The 24646-nt window shown below is 41.9% G+C and overlaps 1 protein-coding gene across 1 annotated transcript in view; it reads right to left on the bottom strand.

Annotated features, from left to right (window-relative positions):
- Farsb (phenylalanyl-tRNA synthetase subunit beta) overlaps window positions 1-21762 on the bottom strand; it is a 67567-nt gene extending 45805 nt beyond the window's left edge. The window contains exons 1-8 of the mRNA XM_038339321.1: window positions 21664-21762; window positions 14886-14941; window positions 12697-12851; window positions 10700-10769; window positions 9541-9656; window positions 5309-5459; window positions 2888-2996; window positions 623-693 (exon numbers count right to left, since the gene is read on the bottom strand). Coding sequence (XP_038195249.1) covers window positions 623-693; window positions 2888-2996; window positions 5309-5459; window positions 9541-9656; window positions 10700-10769; window positions 12697-12851; window positions 14886-14941; window positions 21664-21721 — 786 coding nt within the window. The 5' untranslated portion in view covers window positions 21722-21762. The remainder of the gene's footprint in view (window positions 1-622; window positions 694-2887; window positions 2997-5308; window positions 5460-9540; window positions 9657-10699; window positions 10770-12696; window positions 12852-14885; window positions 14942-21663) is intronic.
- Between the last annotated feature and the right edge of the window lie 2884 nt (window positions 21763-24646).

The following is a 24646-nucleotide window of genomic DNA, read 5'->3' as shown; positions in this document are numbered from 1 at the left end:
GCAGTCAAAGCCTACATTTGTAGTAATCAAAAGGGAGCAGACAATTTACATAGTCTACCTTCAGGAACGTAAGCTATCAAGTACCTGAAGATAAAAGTTCTTTTTACCAATTCTTCTGGCTGGTTGGTTTTTTGACACAAAGTCTCAAGTAGCCCAGGCTAGCTTTGAACTTAAGTAGCCAAAGAGGATCCTGAATCCCTGATCTTCCTGCCCCTCAAAAGTTGAAAATCTGGGCACACCACTCTCCCATACCCAGCATAGCTAGTTCTTTTCTTTTTCTTTCTTTTTGGAGAAAAACTCCCCAAGCACACAAAAGCACAGACTATTTAGTCACTAGAACTGAGCTGATGAAGCAATACAACTGCAGTCTCTACAGTCACTGTCTGTCCTGCTAAGCCAGGACGCACACACTTAAGGTCCTAGCACTAGAAAGACATCTGGTGCTCAATAAACGTGTAAATTAATGAAAACACCATAAACAAGATGTACATTATCTACATCACTTTAATTATCTATGTTTCGAAATATGTTTCCACCTCTTTTAACATTGTGAATTTTAAAATAAGTCTTGGTCCAAAAGTAAAATTATACTAAAAGTATAAAAGTTAAACATCTTATTTACCTTAGTGAAGTCAGTTCCTGTGCATTCAATAAATACATTCCTAGTATTCAGTGTTATTTTTGAATGATTCCCTGTAAACAATAACAACAAAAATTTCAGACACTTGATATAATACAAACCTTAAGTTTTTTTTATAAAAAAAAAAAAAATCACATTTTAAACTTAGAAAACAATCTAAATACCCTAGAAATAAAGGGATATACCACTTTTTTCCTTTGATTTTTGTAGAAAGGGTCTCATTAGCCCAGGTTAACCTAGAATTAATATATAGCCCAGGCCAGTGATCCTCTTCCCTCAACTTTCCAAGCAAGGGGTCATGAATATGAACCACTATGTGTGGCTATAGGATATACAACATTTCTTTATATAATTATTTATTTAGTGTGCACACCATGGCACAAGTGTGAAGGTCAGAGGACAACTTGCAAGAGTAGTCCTCTTTATACCACATAGGTTCCAGGAACCAAACATAGCTCAGCAGGTGTGGAGTCGAGTGCCTTTCCCCTCCACTGAGCCATGCCACCAGACCTGGGATACCAGACTTTTAAGCTCCCATTGCAAGCTGAAAACTACAGATAATCTTCACCATTTTATGACAAAATTGCAAACAACCCCAGCACTCAGGAAGGAAAAGGAGGTAGAATTCTGTGAGTTCAAGGTAAGCCTGGGTTAGACACCAGTTTCAAGATATCCAGGGCTACGTGGAAACCCTGTTTTAAAATATAAAGCAAACAACAAAAAGATAACTAAAGTTTTGAAAGATTAAACCAAGTGATGATGATGACAGACTACAGTGCGCTAAGGTTAAGAGTAGTTTGGATCTAGTCGACTTATCGGCCCCCATTCTTGACCATCACAACAGCAGGCATCTGCAGGCTCAGTACTTCCTCTCATGCTGTGGCAGCTAAACCTCCTCTGGTCTCCCAAGAGACACATCTGCGGCTTAGGCGTCATTAAATAAGTAAGCTCACTTAAACTGCTTCCTAAACAAAGGAATTAAGAGTCCATTTAAGTAAGTTTTAGTATAAAACTACAAATTAGAGCTTGAGTTCAACAAAGACGTGCTGCTAAAGCCAAAACATCTAAGTAAAAAAAACAAACGAAAATTCTCTCTTTCTCTTTTTTTACCCAAAGGGCCAGCATGCTTGCTGCTTGAGCCTGGCAGCCTAAATTCAATCCTGGAACCTATATGGTGAAAGGATATCCGACTCCTGAAAGCTGTCCTCTGACCTCCACATATGCTATGATATGCATGCGCCCACACAGGCCCGAGTACATACACTAGCCAGACACTAAACATATCTAAAACATCAATACAGCCTGGAAAATGTGACACATCAGAATATACTTACACATGCATAAATATTTTTACAGTTACAAATTAAATGCAAACCCTATATCATTCTAAATAATACGTATTTTTACATAAAAATCAGCAGGTTTTGAAAAAATGTACAAAGAACTCTTAAAATAAAATCTATGGGGGCTGGAGAGATAGATTAATGGCCTAGAGCACTTGTTGCTCTTGCAAAGGATCTGGGTTCAGTTCCCAGCACCCACACAGTGACTCATAACCATCTGTAACTCTTTTTCCAGAGGATCTGACGCTCTCTTCTGGACTCCAAAGGTACCAGGCACACACATGGTGCAGAGATATACATGCAGGCAAAACATTCATACATAATTTTTTTAATGATGTAGGTGTGTCTTCTATCTATCTGATGATTTCATTGGTTAATTAATAAAGAAACTGCTTGGCCTGATAGGTCAGAACATAGGTGGGTGGAGTAGACAGAACAGGATCCTGGGAAGAAGGAAGTGAGGCAGATGGCTCAGGCAGACGCATGCCTCTCCTCTGTCGGCAGTCGGAGACAGACGCCATGAAGCCAGCCACCAGGTCAGACATGCTGAATCTTTCCCGGTAAGCCACCACTTCGTGTAATTACAGATTATTAGAAATGGGTTAAGCAAGATGTGAGAGTTAGCCAATAAGAGGCTGAAACTAATGGGCCAGGCAGTGTTTAAATGAATACAATTTGTGTGTTGTTACTTCCGGGACATAAGCTAGCCAGGCAGCCGGGAGCTGGGTGGCAGGAACACAGCCTGCTCACCTCATCACTACATTTTAATTCTTAATAAAATCTACAAAAGACCTGAGATTCAGACCTACCGTGAATGACTGACGACTCAGTCAGACTACTGAAAACTCTACAAAAGCACTGATAAGACACTGAGAAGACCCATGCTCTTCATGAAGTTACTCACCATTTACAATTGGAGGCATGGAGAGGACCACTCCATTGCTGTCATAGATGACTGGATACAGGGGCTTATTTTCAATGATATGTAAATACTGCTTAAGGTGGTTGTCAGTCTGAAAAGAATTAAGTCAAAATTATTTATTTCTATTTTAACCAGCAGACGTTAATCTGATATTAAAAGAAAAAAGTCAGAAAAACACCAAAAATGTTCCAAATGACAGAAAGCTATAAACTCATACACTTTACCACTATAAATGGGCATTCTAATGTTTGCATAGTCTCTACTACCTGGGTGAGATGAGAAACTGGTCCCTTTCCCAGAGTGAAAATAGATTTGCATAGGCACTGCCAAATCATCATAAACAAAATGCAGCCATCACAAAATTCAGAAAGACAAATGAAGTGAGGAGAAATGATACTATTTGTACTTGTTATTGTCAATGTTAAGTGACAGCTGAATCCATGATCACTGCTAAGGCTCTAAGATGCTAACGGGCAGCTAATTTACAATAGCATTACTCACATACACAATAGCTAAATTTCTAACTATTTATGCATGAGTGTTAATTCAACACAAATGTGAAAATTAAAAATACAGTATAGATTACTTGCTGATTCTTAATTCGTTTAACACATTAATAACATCTCAGAGGTTTAAACAGTAACAAGAACCCAAACATAGTTGCTTATGCCTTTAGTCTCAGCATTCAGAAGGCAGAGGCAGGAGGATCCTATTGAGTTCAAGGACAGTCTAGTCTAATAGTGAGTTCCAGGCCAGTCAGGGCTACATATATAGATGCTGTCTCAAAACAAACAAAAAACAACCAAAAAACAGAAAGCTAACAATAGACAAATTGCGATCCAGGCCACAGCTACTTAAACTGTGGGTCACAGCTTTATATGGGTCACATGAATGAATGTGGATGTTAATAAAAATCTGGTAACAATAAAAGGTTTCTGAAGGTACAACAACCAAAAATGAATTCAAAATCCAGCAGGTGGCGAATGTGATGTCTCCAGCAGTGTGTCCCAGGTTGTGCCACGCCTTCCCTGCAGCCTGGCTCCAGGACACAGAAAGCAGACTGCACAGCGCACGACACCACACTCACACCTCAGCCCAGATTCGACACTAGTGCACGCTATGGCTATGAACTTCAGTGAACACAGGAAGTTTGCAGGTCTTGTAGAAACACAATAGTTTAATTATGGAAAACAAAGATTTTCTGAACCTGCAGGTTTCCTGGCTCAGCCTTCAAAGTGCTAGGATTACATACATGTATCCGCCCTGCCAGCTACCAGATTTAATATTTTCTTGTTATTCCTTAGGCCATATAAAATTATTTATCCTTAGATTATACTGTATTAGAATAAATTCTAATAAGTTATTAGAATAAAATAGGATCCCAAAACATTTCTGAAATGCTCTGAACAAATCTGTCATTCTGTGTTCTGTATTTACATGAAGCACTGACAATAAAAAAAATCAAAATATCAATCAACTCTGAAAAACACTAAGAAGTTCCACATCCCACAGTATCAAATGCTCATCCAGGATTTCAGTCTTTAAGTAAAAAATAAGCAAGCATATCAAGCTCAGTAATATGGAATTTACTCTTACCTTTAATAAATATATACATATACACTACAAACTGTTTTCAAAATAAGTTTATTTAAAATAAATTATTTAAATATTGAATGTTAAATATTATTCATAAATTTTTAAATAATTCATTTAATAATTTTTATTTACTAAATGTTTTAATGAAGAGTTCAATAAATTGTTTAGATAAATGATTAAATAAAGTTATTTAAAATAAGTTTCTTTACGATTTATTATCAGCAAATACTTGATTTCCACACCTGCGTGCTATACCTACATCCCTACAGTCATGTGAGAAGAGGTCACCAAGTGGGAAGCTCAAAAAGCCCTGGTGCTGACCCCTTTTTAAGTCAGGAGAATCCATTTCTTTGGGACAGAGCCCAGACACTGCTTTCCCCCCTCCCAAAAAAGCATTCTTTTCCTAACTCAAGATTTAACATTAAAGGCATGTCATGATTTATTCAAAACTATGAGATAATAATAACCCTATTTGTAAGGTAAGGATAGTGAGTGACTCTCTCAAAACCACTGTTGTAAAATGTATGTTAACTGCAAGTTGAGAAGGAACACATAAATGTCAATTTTATTTTTTGTTAAAAAGAAAAAACAAAAATAATATCAAGCCAGTGAGATGGCTTAGTAGGTGAAGGTGCTTTCCTCCCACAAGCCAGGCAACCTGAGTTCAATCCTCAGATCCATTCTGGAAAGAGAGAACCAACTTCCAATAGGCCTCTGATCCTACATCCAGCTATTCAAACACACACACATGCAAGCACGCACACACGCATACACGCACGCACACAATAAAAGAGAAAACTTTTTTACCTTGTATATATTCATTAGTTCACAAGCTGTATGCTCCTTGGTCATATTCAGAGGCTTGAATTTGATGTCTGACGGACGTTTCGCAGTGAAAGTGAATGGGCCTGACAAAGTGTCCAGGTCATGAGTGCCAATAGCAACCAACGTTCTTTTTCTAAAGGAAAGGCGGAGGAAAAGGAAAATGAGAGTGAGAAATCTTAATATTCTGAAAATAACAGACCATGTTTTAAATTCTTATTTTAAACACTTCCTTAAAAGAGCTCATGGCTGCTGCTATATAACATTTTGATTGCAACATAACAAATTCTCATAATCATTAAAATAGCAAGAACAAAATGTTAGTTAAGCATTATTACTTCAATAGCAGAAACGAATGCTTTCTAAGTAATGTGTTCTTATGATTTCTTAAAATTACTTCAACATGGAGGTGCACACATATTTAGAGTATTTACATATGATGACACATTTATAAATCAGGTAAAATGTATAGTATTAGATACACTTGGGGATGTAGCTTATTGGCAAAGCTCTTGCTTTACATGCACAAAGCCCTGGGCAGAATCCCAGCACTGAATCAAAACAAACAAACAAACAAACAAATAGTGTAAGTGATAAAAACTGGAATAACTATGGCTGAACTGGGCAGAACTGCTAGCAAGCAGAAAGGATCTGCTATTCAGGAGTTATTCATAAACACAGGAATACCAGACAATGAAATCCATGGGTCCGAGAGTCGAGATAAATGAACAACTGCCGAATCCATGGATAACAAAGTAGAAACCAATCAGACCTTTAAAAGGGTGGGGAGGGAGGAAGGGACGTGCGACCAGTGAAAACCAGGAGAGGGCAGGGAGCAAAGAAAACAAAGCTGCAGGGGACTGCAAGTGCTTCTGTGAGAGACTAGTAAGACTGGTTAACAAGCTTCTGCACCGACCAAAGTGGAGAAAAAGATGATGGGAATTAAGGAGGCAGCACTGCAACACACAGTACAGATATCAAAGGCTAAGGGCACATTAGAAACAACTTTATGGAAATCTATGATAACCAGGATGTCAGCTTCCAAAACTCTCTGAAGACATTACTTAGGAGTTGCTGCCAGGAACTGCCTCTAGATGCCTGAGGATTAGGATGTGTTTGTTCTCTTCTCCACAGCAGTTAAAGTTTACAATCTCCAGAAACAACAAGTAAGACAGAGGCTAAAGTGGAATTTTTATTTTTATTTTATTTTATTTTTTTAAAGAAATGCCTTCTAACGTTGAAGCACGGGAGTTCACACTGCAATTCCAGTGCTCAGGAGGCTGCAGTACAAAGATAAAGGCAGGTTCCAGGCCAGTCTGAGACTCGACTCCACGACAGGGAGGGAGGGAGGGAGAGAGGGAGGGAAATTTTTATAATAAAAAAATCCAAAATCTGCCAATCACTTCCTAGCTGTCACTGTTGTCAAACCTTGCACCTTGTTCTTTTAAAATCGCATTCCACTTTGCCGCAGACAAGTCGTTCCTATTTTATTGCCCTTGCCCACTGTACTCTTACAATGAAAATAAACTTAAAAGGTTTTATTCTTCAAAATAAATTCAATTTATTTATTATTTTGCTTAGTAGTGACATATATTAGCAAGCTAATACATAGATTTTTAACATAAAAAGACTAAGAATGTTATTTAGAGTCCCAGGAATATATTTCTACTCTCTGAGCAAAGATGTTTTACAAAAAAGCAAACACATAAGCACTAGCGGCCAAGTCTGATTTGTGGTTTTAAGCATTTTCCAACACTGGAGAAAATATCTAGAGTTCTCCTTCTAGACTGTCACTGGCCTGTCCCACATACACACCACACACACACCCTGCAAGTCAGTACAGTCTGATCAGCTTCAAGAAATAAAAATTCACTTTTCTATTTTTTTCCAGTTTTTATTTTATTAAGAATATGTAAGGTCACTGTCAGTATTATCTTTGGATCAATATAACTTCTTTCAAGATCAAAACAAAATAGCTAAAACTAGGGTTTCTCACCATTAATAAATTCACAATTTTCTTTTTTATCATTTGTTTAGACAGGGTCTACCCACACAGTCCTGGCTTGGAACTAGCTGCCCTTGAGTATACAGCAAACTTCCTGCCCTACCTGGCTGTGAAATTCATTATATTTCCTCCCCCTTTTTAGACAGGGTGTCACTATGTAGCTGGCCCCAAACTCAATCTTTAGACTGGACTGGCCTCTAACTCACAGAAATCTGACTGCCAAGGAAATCTGAAGTACTGAAATTACCTCAAGGAGTCCCATTCTTACCTCCCCTGACTCTAGGGTTCAGGAATAAAAGGCCTGAAGATCACCACACTACAAAGAACAACACAGGAAGTGATATTTTGGAGAAGCTCAGCAAGGCTCAGGCCCTGGGTTTGGCACACAGCACAGCCAAAAAACAAAAATAAAGCAAACTACAGTCACTTAAGTTTAGGTTGCTTCTATTTATTTAATTTTTTCCAATGTTGTGATCTAGGCTAGGCCCACACTACATGTCAGATTTATGTCTACCCCTGCTTAAGTTTTTATGTCAAAATTTAATTATACTTATTCAAAACGTGGTCCAATCAAAGAAACTTTTCCACTTTCTTTTTTTTTTTTTTTTCTCATGGTTTATTTTTTTTTATATTTAAAAATTTCCATCTCCTTCCCTCCTCCTCCCCCCTCCCTCCCCTCCTCCTCCCCCTTCCCTCTCCTCCTTCTCCCCCTTCCCTCCCCTCCCCTCCACCCATACCTCCCCTCTCTCCCTCTCAAGGCCAAGGAGCCATCAGGGTTCCCCACTCTATGCTAAGACCAAGGTCCTCCCAACTCCCCCCAGGTCCAGGAAGGTGATCGACCAAGCTGAGAAGGCTCCCACCGAGCCCGTCCATGAAGAACAATCAGAGCCCAGAGCCATTGTCCTTTGCTTCTCAGTCAGCCCGCGCTGTTGGCCACACTCAGAGAGACGGGTTTGGTCGCATGATCCATCAGTCCCATTCCAACTGGAGTTGGTGATCTCCCATTAGTTCTGTCCCACCGTTTCCATGAGTGAACGCACCCCTCTCGTTCCTGACTTTCTCCCTCATGTTCTCGCTCCTTCTGCTCCTCATCGGGACTTTGGGAGCTCAGTCCAGTGCTCCAATGTGGGGCTCAGTCACCTTCCCCATCTGTCGCCAGCTGGAGGTTCCCTCACGGTCCTGACTTTCTTTCTCATGTTCTCTCTCCTTACTACCCTTCAAATTTCCATGGTTTATGCTTGGTAATGTAATATATTAATAAGGATCTGAACAAGGTCGGGGGCATATAGCTCAATGGTAGAATATCTATATGCATGAGCACCTTAGTTTGGCTTCTAACATGCATAAACAAGCAAACCATATTACAAACATAATTTTTAAAATGATTTGAACAGAAAGAAAATAAACAAGAAAACTTCTAGAAATAATTCTCTACATACCACATATACACCACTCTTAAGATTTTTTTTATTTATGTTTTATATGTATATCTGTACACACACACATACACACACACACACACACATGCAGGTGGCAAGGAGCCCTGAGGCTGTCAGGTGACCTGGTGCTGGAGTTACAGCACCAAGGTTGCAAGCTGCACCATGTGGGTGCTGGTAACCCACAGCAAGGGCGGTAAGTACTCTTACCACTACACCATCTCTCCAACCCACACATACCAGCTTTAACAGTAACAAACATCTATCTGATGCAGCGAGATGAAATTCTCCCATGACCAGAGTTTAGAAATGTTTTGAAAAATAATCTGCAGAAGGTAGTGTGGCGCTTTGAATGAGAATGGCCCCAATAGGCTCATATATTTGAGTATTTGGTCCCTAGGTAGTGGAAAGATTAGGAGGTGTCGCTTTGCTGGAAGATGTGTAACTCTGGGGGTGAACTCTGAACTTTCAAAATCATGCCATGCTCCGTGTCTCTCTACCTGCTGCCTGCAGATCAGCATGTAAAGCTCTCAACACTGTGCCTGCCACCATGACCCCGCCAGGACGACCATAGACTAACCCTCTAAAACTGTAAGCAAGCCCCCCAACTAAACGCTTCCTTTCATTATAAGCTGACTTGGATATGGTGCCGCTTTCCAATAATAGAACAGTAACTAAGACAGGTAGGTACGTGAGACAAGGAGATGGGAAAGGGAAAGGATGGAAAGGAAGCACAAGAGGAAGACAAGGTGGAAAGGGGACAAAGCCCTACGAACCTGCAAATATTCTGGTGTAGTTTCTCTTGCAGTTCTATGAAGCTGTCATATCGCTCTTTTGTGAAGGTGATGTTCCGGAGAACCGCGGCTACAGCAAAGGGGCGCACTTTAGCTGTCTGGAAGTCAGAGCACCAGCAGGACAGGTTAGCACTAGGGCTTTCCTTTGTCAAAACATTCGACAGAATACTGGTTGCACTCCTGACAGGGACACAAACTGATTCAAACAGTATTCATGTAGTCAATCGACAAGGAGTTAAGTGGTAAGCAGGAGATACAGGTACTATATAAGCAGAATTTACATTTTATTCATGATTTCTGAATACTAAAGAAAAATTAATCTTTAAATAATCTGTTCATAGCCCTTACTTTTACCAAAAGAACTCCTCCACATTTTATCTTTATAAATTTTATTTATGTACCATAATTTAAACAACTACATCTCAAATATGTCTCACCTATGTAATCAATTTTTTTTTATAGCAGACATTGAACACAAGCATCTCTCAGACTAAGCTAGTACTCTACCACTGAGTTATACCCCAACCCTCAAGCTTTTTTTTGTTTTGTTTTGGACTTTTTAAAACAGGATCTCTCTCTCTCGTGTACCCCAGATCAGCCTCAAACTCACTGCACAGATGATGCTGGCCTTGAACTCTTTCCACACCTCTTCCTCCATGTTCTGGAATTACAGGCTTGCACCACCACACCTGATTCAAATGTGTTTTATAAAAACAATTTACTTTGTTTTCTTTCACTCCTTAGTAGTAAAATGACAACCTTTTAAAACTATTATTTTATATGGATAGGTGCTTTGCCTGCACATATGCCTGTGAATCACTTGTATGCTTTGTGCCCACACAGGCCAGAGAGACCATTAGACTCCTTGAAAATTAGAGGTGGTTTGAGTGCCATGTGGGTGCTGGGAATGGAACTCAGGTCTCGTGAATAGCAGCCAGGCTTGTAACTGCTGAGCTGTCTCTCTAGCCCCATTAACTGACAATGTTTAAGGGTAAGAAACTGAAAACACACCAATATTAACACATGACCACAGGATATGACATTTGGCAGGAAGGTTGGCTTTGTTCCTTTTTCCTTTCTACCTTATTAATACATGCATAAAAGGGAGAATTAAGGGAAAAATAAAAACTTTTCTTATTACCTCTTCTGTGATAATCAATTTTTGGATTTCTCCCTTAGGCATTACTCGTTTATATACTGGAGCTTTTATCCTAAAATAATATTAAAACAAAGTTACTCAAAATAGTAACATTATTTGATAATTACATCTTATGCTTATAAAGTGTTTATATATAAGTATGTGTGTATATATACATATATATGTATAAATCAACAGAATTAGAGAAAATGGGTTAAATTACAGTAAGCAGCATTGTTTGAATATTAAAAATAAGAATAAAAACTACAAGCTTCCTAGCATTTACAGCTGTCCTAAACTGCACAGAATACCCCATGGTAATGAGTCTCTCACTGGAGTTCCAACAGAGACCACAAATCCATTAACTGAGCAACAACTGTTCAAGGCCCTGGACCAGAGAGTGATTACGTTTCATTGGTACCACAAGATTCTAAGTTCGCCGGGCGGTGGTGGCGCACGCCTTTAATCCCAGCACTCGGGAGGCAGAGGCAGACGGATCTCTGTGAGTTCGAGGCCAGCCTGGTCTACAAGAGCTAGTTCCAGGACAGGCTCTAGAAACTACAGGGAAACCCTGTCTCGAAAAACCAAAAAAAAAAAAAAAAAAAAAAAAAAAAAAAGTTAGAGATTTGGAAAAAAAAAAAAAGATTCTAAGTTCTAAGAATAAATAAAGTTTACTGACATTGAGACTAGAGAGGCCCTGGTCTACCCGCAGTCACCGAGCCGGAGAAGACAGTGTGAAAGCGTGGTGACTGCTGCAGTCTGCAGGCGTTTCTGGCAGGCTGACCCCACCCAGAGCCAGGTACTGCTGTCAGTCAGCATTTCCACAGCCCACTGAGGAGTTTGCTGAAGCTCAGATCCAGGCTCAAGGGATCCTGGAGGCTGAGCCTGCATTCTAGCAAGCTCTCTTGTGATGCAGATACTACTGGCTTGCGGGCCATAGTTGAAATTACAAAGGCTGAAATCACATCCTAACTTTGTCTAGACATAAACATTCACAAGGTGTTTATTGAAAATACAGATCCTAGGTAGGAATGGCTGTACCTACATATAATCCTAGCACCTGGAAGGCAGAGTCAGGAGGACTACCATGGATCCAAGGCCAGCCTGGTGGGCATACTAAGTTCCAAGCCAGCCAGGGATATATAAAAAGGCCGCCTTTTTTTAACACACACACATAAATACCTATATCCATGAATCAAAAAATAAAATATAAGATCCTCACCCATGGTCCTAAAATCCAATCATTTAAATTGTCAAGAATGAAAGCAACTGAACAAACCCCCAAAATCAAAACACTTAACCAAATAACCAAACATCCTTTCAAATATCTACATTCACTCAAAGATTTCATGATTTCAGAATACCCAGAAACCAAGCATTCATTCTCTCTTGCAACTGAACAGATGATGTGTAAGTAAATAAAAACAAAAATTATTAATTCTGATAGCTCTAGTTTCATCTTCTTCACCTTACATATTTATCACCTTCTACAGTTTACTGCATGCTGAGTTTTAAAGGCCTTAAAAAAAAAAACCTTCATTACACATCAGGAGACGAAAACTAGAGAAGCCACAATTAACATCCATGTCCAAGACCGTATACATGCCATAAGATACTCAAAACTTCCACAAAGGCCTCTGCCCCAGGCTCCTTATGATTATCAAGGTAAAGGCAAACAGTCTACTTGTCACCCCTACTTTTCCCTCATGCTTTAACAAATCTAAGGAACTATCCACCACACCGGGATTACTAAGGGAAACCACAGAACCTTGCTGAAGGACTTTCCTGGCAACCCTAAGATCATGTATTCCCAGCTTTAAGCTCTGTTTCCCAATTCTGAAGTGGCTACAGTCCACATGACTCTTATCTTCCAATCACCATTTATGCTGACCAAAAGCTGTGTATCCATATGAGGTTTTTCCTAGAAATTTAAGCCTGATTGCTGATAACAACAGGAAGAAAAGAGGAGAGTCAGCTTAGCTATGTGCACAGTTCCTTACCTTTCTTTGAAGACTTGAAGTCCCCGAGCCAATCCCTCCAGACACAGGAGATCATATCTGTTGGCAGGGACGTCAACCTTGTAAAGCACAACATCCGAGGCTCCCCGTGCCTTTTGGTTGCCTTGTTCCTTACTTATAATTTGCTTCTCAGAAGTCTAAAGCAAGCCAAAGAAGTTTCATAAACTACAAAATATATCTTTTCTGCAACAATAACAGAAGAATGCTACACATGTCATAATCACAGCAGACAGAAAAATACTGTTTTTTACCCCTGAACAGAATATATCTAAAGCAACATCAGCAAACAGTGAACTACCAGCCAAATCATGCACCCCACCTGTTTTGGCAAATAATGCTTCACTGGAACACAGATAAAGGAAATTACATATATTATTATCTACTGTCATACACTGAGACAACTTAGTTACGGCAGAGACAACACAGCCTCCAAAACCATGGTCAGCATCCCTGCCACTTCACACACAAAGTTTCGTCATCCAAAGGAAATGGACACCGTCACGGCCACAGAGGAGAACAAACGTGTCAGAAGGGTGCAGATGCGTCACGGCATGAAAGAAACAGCGCTCCGACAACAACTCTGGCAAGCAGCCCCACGGGCACGCAGCCTGGAAGGGACGTGAGGACGAGTGACAGCACAAAGCCCTCGGAGCACCCAGAGCAGAGCTGTGCTGAGAATGAGAGGGGAAGCGGAAGCGATGGGAAGGCAGAGAGACAGCAAACGGAAGGAGCCAAGGAGTCCACCACAGCAGAGGATGGAAGATTTTTTTTAAAATAATAATCACAGCAAAAAAAAAAGTTCAATTTCACTCCTATTTGGGTTTTCTTTTGAGACAGGATTTCTTTTCTTTCTTTCTGTGTGTGTGTGTGTGTGTGTGTGTGTGTGTGTGTGTGTGTGTTTCAAGACAGTTTCTCTGTAGCTTTGGAGCATGTCCTGGAACTAGCTCTTATAGAGCAGGCTGGCTTCACACTCAGATTTCCTCCTGCCTCTGCCTTCCGAGTGCCGGGAATAAAGGTGTGTGCTACCACCGCCCAGCTTCCACTCCTATTTCTTATATTACATATATATTATAATTTATTTAACTTTATTCTATGTGCATTAGTGTGAAGGTGTCAGATCCCCTGGAACTGGAGTTACAGACAGTTGTCAGCTGACATGTGGTTGCTGGGAATTAAACTCAGGTCCTCTGGAAGAGCAGCCAGTGCTCTTAACCACTGAGCCATATCTCTAGCCCAAGACAGGGTTTGTATAAGAGTCCTAGCTATCTTGGAACTAGCTATGTAGACCAAGCTGGCCTCAAACTCACAGAGATCCTCCTGCCTCTGCCTCCCGAGTGCTGAGATTAAAGGCGTGCACTGCCACCACCCAGCAGATTAATGTTTTTTTAATGAAGAAAGCTAAGACACCCTGCTGGAGTGGCACATTGCAGAAGAGCTCTAAGTAAAGAAGTGGAAATAACATGGTAACCAGAGAAACGAAGGTTTCTGAATAAAAAGTAGCTCTAATACTTGCAAGGGGCATTAATGTCATTTTCAGACTCAGTTTATGAAGCCCTTATGTAAAGGCTAAACCTGAAGTACTACCTGACAGAAATCAAAGAGCCAAAAATATATTTCAGAGCCAGAAGGCATGTATGATCATATAAAGGAAATCTGTTTCTCAAAAATAAGGCCTGGCAAGACAAGCTCAAAAAGGCAAGTAACCCTCCCAAAAACAGAGTACAAAAATCCCCAAATTGCCAGAGTCTAACGATAAGTTAATAACACAGCAAACTCTGGGGGGAAAAAAAGAGAGAGAAGTGGGGGGGTCTTACAAACCAACTGGTTATCCAATATCAAATGGTCATCCCTGAAAGTATATATACATACATGCAACACTACACAGAGTGAGGTTATATTTATGTATTTGGAAATAAGTGTGTATGTATGTGCATACACATATGTATGTAACAACAAAGAAAAAAGAAGCCATGTGTTTGAAAAAGAAGGATGGATATATAGAAGGGACTAGAGGGAGGAAAGGGAAGGGGAAATGATATAATCATACTATAATCTCAAAAATGAAAATTATTTTAATTAAAACTTTTTAAGGGATAAAATTTGCAATACAAATTCAACAAGCAAAAAAAAAAAAAAAAAAAAGAAAAGAAAAGAAAAAGTCTTATACGTACAATTTCATCAAGTTCCAAACCAAATTCAAAACACAACTCGTCAAATTCTTCATCAGCTAGGTGGGAAAAAAAAAAGAATGTTAATTTTAATGTGTTCAGCACAAATGAAAACTGCATATGAACTGATGAACTTCACCTGTTGCTTAATTTCCTAACCCTAAACATTCTATCAGGTATCAGAGATCACCTGGTGATTTTTGGTTTTGGCTTTTTTAGTTTTTTGAGGGTTTTTCTGTGTAGCCTTGGATGGCCTGGAACTCGCTCTGTAGACCAGGCTGGCCTCCAATTCACCGAGATCCACCTATCTCTGCCTACTGAGTGCTGGGATTAAAGGTGTGCGCCACCACTGCCCAGCTTGCCAGTTTTTTTTTTTTTTTTTAAGGCTAACAAACATGCCTGAAAGACAGCAGGTATATACACTGACAAAGTTCTCTTACGTGCTTTGCTTTGTCACCTAATATAGCATCTCCAGGGTTTTCACATTATCGAACATTAAACACAAACCATCAAAGCCACCACATGCTAGTGAAAAGCTAGCAGATGTCTTAAATTCCACGGTAAAGAGTGGGACTTAGAGCCAGACGATGTTGGCACACGCCTTTAAACCCAGCACTCGGGAGGCAGAGGCAGGCAGATCTCCGTGAGTTCGAGACTAGCCTGGTCTACAAGAGCTAGTTCCAGGACAGGCTCCAAAGCTACAGAGAAACCCTGCCTCGAAAAATCAAAAGAGCAGGACTTAGTATGTCAGAGCCCACACTCTAGCATCAAAACAAGAAAAGATTTGCCTGATGCAAACATCAAACAAAACAATTAAAGGGCTGATTACTCTAGACTAGTGATATATAACTATAGAATCTGGTTTCCAGTGCTGTTCAGACTCAGGATGAAAAAGAATCAGTAAGTAGAGATTAAATGAGAAAGCAGGCTCAAAAATCAAAGAACCATATATACAAAGGAATGTCACTAATCTTGGTATCTCAGGCAGCCTGATATTTGTTTTTGGAACCACACTAACCAAGGTTTTGACTTCTACCTCACTCATTCTGAGGGCTCAGCACCTCATGTAAACTTCACAACACCCTCATCTGTTAAACAACCTTTTCCGCCATTTTGATCACGGAACCTTAAAAAGATGTAAACAGACCTGTACCCTGACACAGCAAGTCTGCAATAACTGGTACTTCTCTGCCTGTCTCACTTTGCTTTGTTACTAATACAGCATTCTCAGGGTCTTCATTTATCAAACCTTAAACAAGCACCACAATTACCACGATATTCTAGTGAAGAACTAGATGTCTTAGGTTTCCTGATTCAGGACAAGGAGTTGGCCTCAGTGGCAGAATACATGCTTAGTATGTCACAGGCCATAGGTTCTATTCCCAACATCAAAATAAAACAACAAAGACTTGTCTAATCTACATATCAAACTGGAATTCAATTTAGCAAATATTTACTTCTATTATGTGCCAAGCAACAGTACTGGATGCCAGGGCTACAAAGACAAACACATTACAATTCCTGCCTGAACTACTTCCTTCTCTAGCAAAGCAATCACAAGTGTAAATAAATATAAATAAATGTGCCCAGTACAAGGCAGGGTGGCACAGAGCTCCTCTTAGGGTCACTTAAAGCTACATAAAGGATGCCTTCATTAGTCAAAGATTGGAGGGAGTAAATCAAGTTCTTGGCAAAGCTGGGAACTCCTAAGCAGTTTGATATGGATAAAGAATAAAGTCTGTGTTAGGCGAAATAGGATACAAGAACTAGAAAAAGGGAAGCTCACGGCATGCCAAGGGACTTGCCCTCTGTCCTACCTACAGGCAATGGTAGTTGTATTCGGGAGCTTTGCAGCTATGCAAAACAAGATAAGATTTGTCTTTTGCTTTTTGCTCTTTTCCTTTTTCATCCTCCGCTCTCAATCTTCATTCTGTTTTGTTTTAGTATTTGTCTCAAACAAGGTAGACCAGGCCAGCCTGAAACTTAGACATAGCAGGGCTCTAGATCCTCCTGCCTCAAACTCCCATGTGTTTCTATCACAGTCACGAGGCACCAAGCTTGGTTCCCTTCATCTGCACTTTTGAGATTGGTGGCAGCATCGAGGTGACTGAGGGAGCCTCCTACAAGTAAAACACAGAGGTGTTCACTTACACCAACAGCATATGGGGAAGAATGAACACGAGTATTGTTAGACGCAGAATACGTGAGGCTCAATGGCTGCCTAATTACAGGACGGCGAGTGAGGGAGCATGACTAGGATGGCTCCCAGCTCCCTGGCTTGGGTGAAAAGGGTGATGCCACACTGACCTGTGCAACTGCCTTGCCTCTGTGTGAACCTACACATGGTGCAGTCACGTGAGTGAGCTAGGACACAGATGCTTGGGCTCAGCCAATCCTTGAGCTGACTCTAGTTCTAGATGACAGTTTGCTTGTAACCTAACAAGAGCCCTAGAGCCAGGGCCACCCAGTTAACCCCTCTGATTCCTGTCACTCAAATATTATGGGAAGCAACAAAGGCATGTTGTTTTCTACTCCTAAGAAATGGGATAATTTGTTATACAGCCTCTGAAACGGAAGAGGTAGCATAACCAAAACTGTGGGAAGGGCTTTGGAGTCAGACAGCAGACTCTGAGGACTACTACATGAGCAAACCCAAGGGCCTCTGAAACACTATTAGCTGAAGCTCATGGTCTTGAGTCGGGCTGCAGGGAAGCAGGAGGAAAGTGAGGGAGGGCTGCAGGAGGGCAGGGCGCCATTACATAAGGGAGGAGCGTGGCCAGCACCATTTCCGCAGGTACACGGACTAAAGAAAATGCACTCACCTGATGGAACCAAGACTCAGAGCCGTGCTCAGAGAGCAGCTCCTCTGTTGACTAGTCTGGTATTTCCCACTTATGTAAGAAGAGATTAGCATAGGAAGAGCCAGGATGTTGATGGGTAAAAAGACCAAATCCTAGGCTTAAGACAGAATCAAGGGTTTGACTGAAACCTTCAGGGCAGATCAAAGGCACAACTCAATCAAACAAAAGGTGTAATAAAGAAATTAAGGGTGCGCCTCACAAACCCAATTAATAAAACAATAACACTTAAGTAAGAGCAATGTATAAAAAAGCCCAAAGTACTGAAACAGCTAATTTCAGAGGTTTTTGGAGTCTGTGGTTTTGAACTAATGAAAAAGAATCCAGCAAAAATTCACCAAAGATCCAGAAAGTTTTTAGAAAAAACACTTAGGCAGACATAGCCAGCTTGAACTGAAAGGGGCGGAAACAAGACAAAAGGAAATGTTTGAGGCCCTAAAATTCTATTACCAGGAAGCAGACTGAGAAAACTAATCAGCTGTGAAGCTCACGCTTTCTGCGGGTCACGCTGAGGGTGGAACCAGAGCCTAGAGGGCAAGGCACAGAGCCATGGAGAATTATCCCAGGCCTGGGACCTAATCAAGACCATCCAGCATCTGCCATTCCACTTCAGAACTGCCATGGACCAGCGGCTCCTTTGTGAGTTCCACTTCTTCCCTTTAGTAGCTGCTCTAGGTCTGTCCCTCTGTCTCTTAGATGAGAGACACCTACCTCAGTGCTTGAGCTCCTCAGGTCACTAGTTAACTCCTCACAAGATGCTCAATGCAGAGAACTACAGCCCCAGACCCTCACCAACCTCAGACCCAGATTCGGATGGTGTGACTGTGGACTTGGAGCTGCTGCTGGAAGGCCACACCTCTGGGTCAAGCGTATTTTGCATGTAGATGCACAAGAACCATTTGGTGGCTGAGAGAGACTATGACACCAAGGTTACCTAACTGCTTATCTAGGTCAGGATTGGTCCATGTGACCAAGAAATATGGAAAAGGATGGACTAGCACTTCTGAGCAATTATCAGTCACTGAGGATACTACTTGAGCTCTCCCATTCACCTGATCTCTCAGAGTTCTCCTTCTGGGACAAACCGGCAAAAGGCAAGGTAGAAGGAACCGAAGCCTCTGGCCAAAAGCCAGCAGATTAACAAGGCCTGCTTATAAGCATAGGGGTGGGAGAGATGGCTCAGCAGCTGAGAGCACAGGCTGGTCTTGCAGAGGACTCAGATTCGTGTAGTAGCGTACAGCCAACTGTAACTCAAGTTCCAGGGGACCTAATGCCTTCTTCTTGCATCGGCAGGCACCAAGTGTGATGCACAGCAAAACACTTGCACAAATAAAACATTTAAGTCTAAACAATAATAATAATTTTAAAAATAATTTAGCTGGGTGGTGGTGGCACGTGCCTTTAATCCCAACACTCAGGAGGCAGAGACAGGAGGATCTCTTAGAGTTAGAGGGCCAGCCTGGTCTACAGAGGGAGTTACAGGACAGCCAGGTGTACACAGACAAATCCTGTCTCGACAAGCCCCCCCCCACCCCCAAAAAGAAAGAAAACAAACAAGCAACAACTTAAAAGCAGTTTCTACAGTCCCAATGAGATCTTAAAATGACTACAGATCGGCAACCTGGAGTGAATTCAGACCAGCACCATCAAACCTTGATTCTTGATGTTCAGAAACTAAATAACAATTATTGTTACAATATGCAAAACTTTTGTCATCTAAACAGCAATTAAATAAATTGTATGGATCTACAAAAATATATGGAATCCTAATATGTCCAATCCCTTTAAGCTCTACATTCTTTTAATTTAGACAAACAAAAGAACCAAAAATAAAATCAAGGGCAATTTCCTCCAGAAAACGGTAGCCCTAAAACACTATTGGCCTGCGTGGCACACAGGTGGCCCCAGCAGTACTTAACTATACGAAACTAGAACAGGACCCAAACTGAAGAGCAATGAAAGAAACCAGTTCACAAGAAAATGAGTAACAAAGAAAACTGAAGAGAAAGGCAATTAAAGGGAGACTAAGAAGACAGAGCTGCTCCCAGGAAGGCAGAGAAAACAAATGGCTTGAGTAACAAAAATGAGAGAGATATGCTCCCGACCAAGACATGGAAAGTGATGGCAGCAACTGGAAAGAACAATGGAATTTCAGATGGACAGCAGGCCCTCGGAGGGACTAAAAAAGTGGAATGTAAGAGCACATTGTCGGAAAACAAGAAAGAAAAGAAACAGGAGGGATTTACACTTCATTTGGAAACCAGATGCTTTGGTGAACAGGCTTTTCCAACTTCAACCGCCATTCAAATGACACTTGAAAGGTTTCAAGATCTCGAACACAATGAAGAGTATTACTAACCCATCTGGTGTAATCTCAACACCAATATTAAGGGTAAAGAATTTCAAAAGATCCTATAGTTAATGACCTGTGTGGAAAATCAAGCTTATTTGATCACTCACCATTTGAAAGTGGGAAAAAAGGAGACAGAATTTACTAGCTGATAATAGCAAACAGGTTATGAAGGCCTTTATCTTTTAAAATTCAGATAATTTCTTACTTTTTAAGAGCGAAGGCCCTGACTGGGAACTGATTATAAACATGGTAAATTTGCCACCCACAACCCTGTGCAGTTCAGATACAGAAACACTATAGAGAACATGGCGGAGGGCAGGTGAGGTACAGAAATAAGCATAGTATATTTTGGAAGCACTAAGAAATTAGGGCCATATTCCAAAGGTAATGCTATTTCTTTTATTTCTAAGGACTTGGGACAGTTCCTGCTCACAATGACAATTGTATCCCTTGGGAGACTGAGTCAGGAGGATGGCCACAAGTTTACGGCCAGCCTGTACTACAGAATAGGTTCTGTCTCACAAGAACAACAACAAAAACTTACAAACAACTAAACGTAAATTAACAGGAAATGGGTTATATCTATGAGTGCATCCTCAGAAAAAAATTTTAAAATGTTTCTTTGCAATGTCAGTACTATGTTCTTATGAACACCTGTACCTCTTACTAAATACATCTGATACCCCAGAAAAGGGCTCCCCTAAATCATTTGTTATACAAGTTGATAATTACAGGGTAGGGTAGATACCATTCCAACTACTACATCTGCACAGAAAATGGTAATTTGCTTAATATTTACCTCCCTTTCCTCGCAACGGCTTAGTTTTTAGAACTGAGGAAGTAATTAAGTGTATCGTGAATACTAAGTCCATAGAAGAGGCTCTCTGTTCGGTTCTCAAATTAATGTCACCTATCAAATGCTGCTCCCGCACACCACCTGGCTTCCTTTCCTAGAAAAACACTCAGCATTTTAATAAAAAATCGTCTTCTTATCGTACTGGCTGGCTACTGTCTCACCAAGATGAGATCTTACGTATCATGTGGACAGTTACACTGTCTCACAGTGCCTGACACGCAACCGGAACCCAGTCAACGCTAAGTAAAGAGAAAGCCGGGCTTGGTGGCCAACGCTTGCTACCCCAGCACTCAACAGGCTGAAGACGGCGGGTTCGAAGGCAGCCTGGGCTGCACAGCGAACCCACATCGTTCTCAGGCGTCTCCCTTTCGCTGTCAATCTGGTTCCCCAGAGCCGCCCGCATTGGTGATGCAGCCCAGGGCATCCTTCCTGGTCTGTGTCCCGACACCAAAGTCGGCGCTAAGCAGGCAAAAGGAGCTGTCCCTGAATGAATGACACGGAGGTCCCGGCCCCGGCGGATGACGCAACGGCAGCCGCCGTAGAGCTGGTTCTGAGAAGCGACTTCAGTCCAGCCCGGCTTCAGCGCACCCCTGCAGACTCCCGCGGCGCAAGGCCAAACCCCGCATGGTGGCACGAACGCCGCCAGCACGCCCTTCTGCCGGGCGAGGCAGGCTCCCGCAGGCACCGAGCCCAGGCCACGGGGCGGGCACTCACTGTAGGTCCGGCCCAAAGCTTGGAAGAGCAGGTCTCGCTTCACGCTGACAGTCGGCATGGCGAATCGCGGACACTGCGCCTGCGCCACGTGCCGGGCCTCCGCCGCGGTAGCGGGAAGGACCCGCCGCTCCTCCCGAGCTGTCTCACGTGATGCCTGTATAAATCCAACAATTTGCACTCCCGTTTTTCAACCGAACACAAGAAAAATGCCACTCTCTTGATCATTTAATATAAATATATTGTGATGATAACTGAAAGTTTGGAAAATAGATATAATTGGGTGAAATTCTCTCTATGATGACAGGCAACAATACGGACAGTCCCCACAGGCCCGGATGCTCCCAAAGCCCTAAGGAAGTTGCCAAGCTGTGTGGGCAGGGCGCTGGAGGGGCGGGGATGGAGGTGGGAAGGGCTTTCAGGTAGAGTCCTGCCCTGAGGGGTTGAGGAAAGCGGGTTGAGCTGGTGCAAGGCTGTCTGGAAGGAAGAACGTGCAAATACTCATGGCTAAGTCTGTTAACAGGCCAGTTTTCACTTCCTTTTTTTTTTTTTTTTTTTTTTTTTTTTTTGGTTTTTCGACCCTGTAGTTTCTAGAGCCTGTCCTGGAACTAGCTCTTGTAGACCAGGCTGGCCTCGAACTCAGAGATCCGCCTGCCTCTGCCTCCCGAGTGCTGGGATTAAAGGCGTGCACCACCACCGCCCGGCCAGTTTTCACTTCTTTAAGCTTGAAATTCTACAGATTTTATACCCTAGTTTTGTTTGAACACAATAGAAACCGTATAGGTAGACGATGTTAGAGACCTCAGAACTGTCAGATATCTATCAAATGCCATACTCAGCCTAATGCCAGCATGAGCAGATTTCATCCTTAGAGCAACCCTGAGTGAGAGTAGGTCAGACAGTGGTCCACAGAGATGTCAGGATTTACCTAATCCCTGGAGCCTGTAAATGATACTTTGTGTGGCATCAGCCTGTGTGTGGAGTAAGTTACGGGTTTTAAGATGACGCTTGGCCAGGGTTGTTAAAATGGGTCCTTAATGCAAATAGTGTAGTGTTGTTGAGTGGAAGGCAGTAGGTGTAAGGTCACACACACACAAAAAAAAAATCCACCTTTGACATTGCTTTTGGGTTTTCGTTTTGAGTCTCAACTCCGTAGCTCAAGCCAACCTGGAACTCATCCTGTACCCCTGGGTAGCCTGAAATTTTCAGAGATTCTCCCGCTGCTTCGAGCTTGTCTTGAAACAGCAGTATGAGTCACCTCACCAGGCTCTAGTTTCTGTTTGAAATCAAAAATTTGTGCTACTTTGTCTCAGCAGCCATGAAAAAACAAATAGACACCAAAGCAAAGTACTAATAATATCCCTCCCCCTTTAAGAAATAAAGAGGCACGGACTGTGGGACCCACCCAACCTGTAAGGCAGAGCAGAAGCATGGGTTCTTCAAGGGAACTCTGCCCCTTTCCACCTGTCTGTCACCTGAGGAAGCAGAAGCAAGGTCAGATCGAGGCCATCTTGACAGTTAATCAAAGAGTTTTTCTGTCCTGATTTCCACTTACAGCGAGGCCATATGTAGCTTTCTGACTCCAAATTTCTGCATGTTAATGTGCCCTTTGGGGTGCACACTGCAGGATTTTCCATGGCCAGAACTGCCTCGCCTACAGTCAAAAGAGTTAAATATCTTCTGGTTTTGGTGGATACAATGTCCGGGTGGGTTGAAGCCTTCCCCACTACTAACAAGAGAGCCCAGACAGTCTCTGATATTCTTCTCCGAGAAATCATCCCCCGGTTTGGGATTCCAACCTCTCTCCAATCAGACAACGGCCCTGAATTCACCTCCCAGATTTCTCAAAACCTGTCTAAGGCTCTCGACATTCCTTGGCATTTTCATATCCCGTACCATCCTCAGTCTTCAGGTAAGGTAGAGCGTGCCAATCGCTCTCTAAAGGACACCCTTCTTAAGTTGTCACAGGAACTGCATCTCGACTGGGTAAAGCTCTTACCTTTGGCCCTTCTTAGACTCAGGGCCCTACCAAAGAGCCCGCTGTTTATTTCACCCTTTGAACTCATGTATGGACGGCCGGTTCTAACCCCTGGCCTTCCACCTAAAACCTCCCCCCTACCTGATCACCTGCTCACGCCATTACTAACCCACTTACGCTCGCTATTGTGGGATTTCACTGATCACTCATTACCTCGACCAATTAAGATTGGAGAACAGGTACTATTTTCTCCCCCAGGTCAACGTCCCTCACCCCTTTCCCCTAAATGGCAGGGTCCCCTCAGAGTAATTCTTCTAACTCCCACAGCTGCCAAGCTCGAAGGACTTCCTCACTGGATTCACCTGTCACACCTTAAACCATTCACTCCTCCAACTCAAAAAGATTCCTCATTCACAGTAACTCAGACAGGACCTTGCTCTCTCAAGTTCCAGAGGACACCAACTTCAGTACAAGAAAAATAATGGTTCCATCTACACTTAACTCCTTATTACACTAACACACCCTCTTTTCCTTTTCCTATGTGTGACCTCTAAATTCTAAATAACTACTTAGTTGTCCTTACAGGAATCATCATCGCTCACGGAGACAAGGAATTCAGATGATAAATATGGTCAAAAAACCTTATTTCTCTTTTAAGGCATTTTCTTTAAGTTCTAGGAAGCCAGCTTGACACACCTGAACGGATTGGACACGAACAGAATAAGTATTCAAACGGAATAAGTATCATTTAATTTTTTATCACTCTTGGCCTCAAAAAACCCTAAAGCCCCCCACTACCTCGAATCCTTAAGCCTTCACCTCATATCCCTCCCCCCTTAATCTTTCCTTTCCTAATGCGATTCTTGTTTTCCAGCACCTAACGACAACCCAGTTCCTCAAGATACCAACGGATGCGGTTTCAATCAGCCATCCCCGGGACACGGACCACCAGGACATCCCAGGACGTCAGTAAACAGGACATCATTACCAGGACACACCGGAACCATC

The sequence above is a fragment of the Arvicola amphibius genome, chromosome 8, assembly GCF_903992535.2.
Source record: "Arvicola amphibius chromosome 8, mArvAmp1.2, whole genome shotgun sequence".
NCBI lineage: Eukaryota > Metazoa > Chordata > Mammalia > Rodentia > Cricetidae > Arvicola > Arvicola amphibius.
Note: the sequence above shows the minus strand (reverse complement) of the source record. Positions and strands in the feature narration are given on the sequence as shown.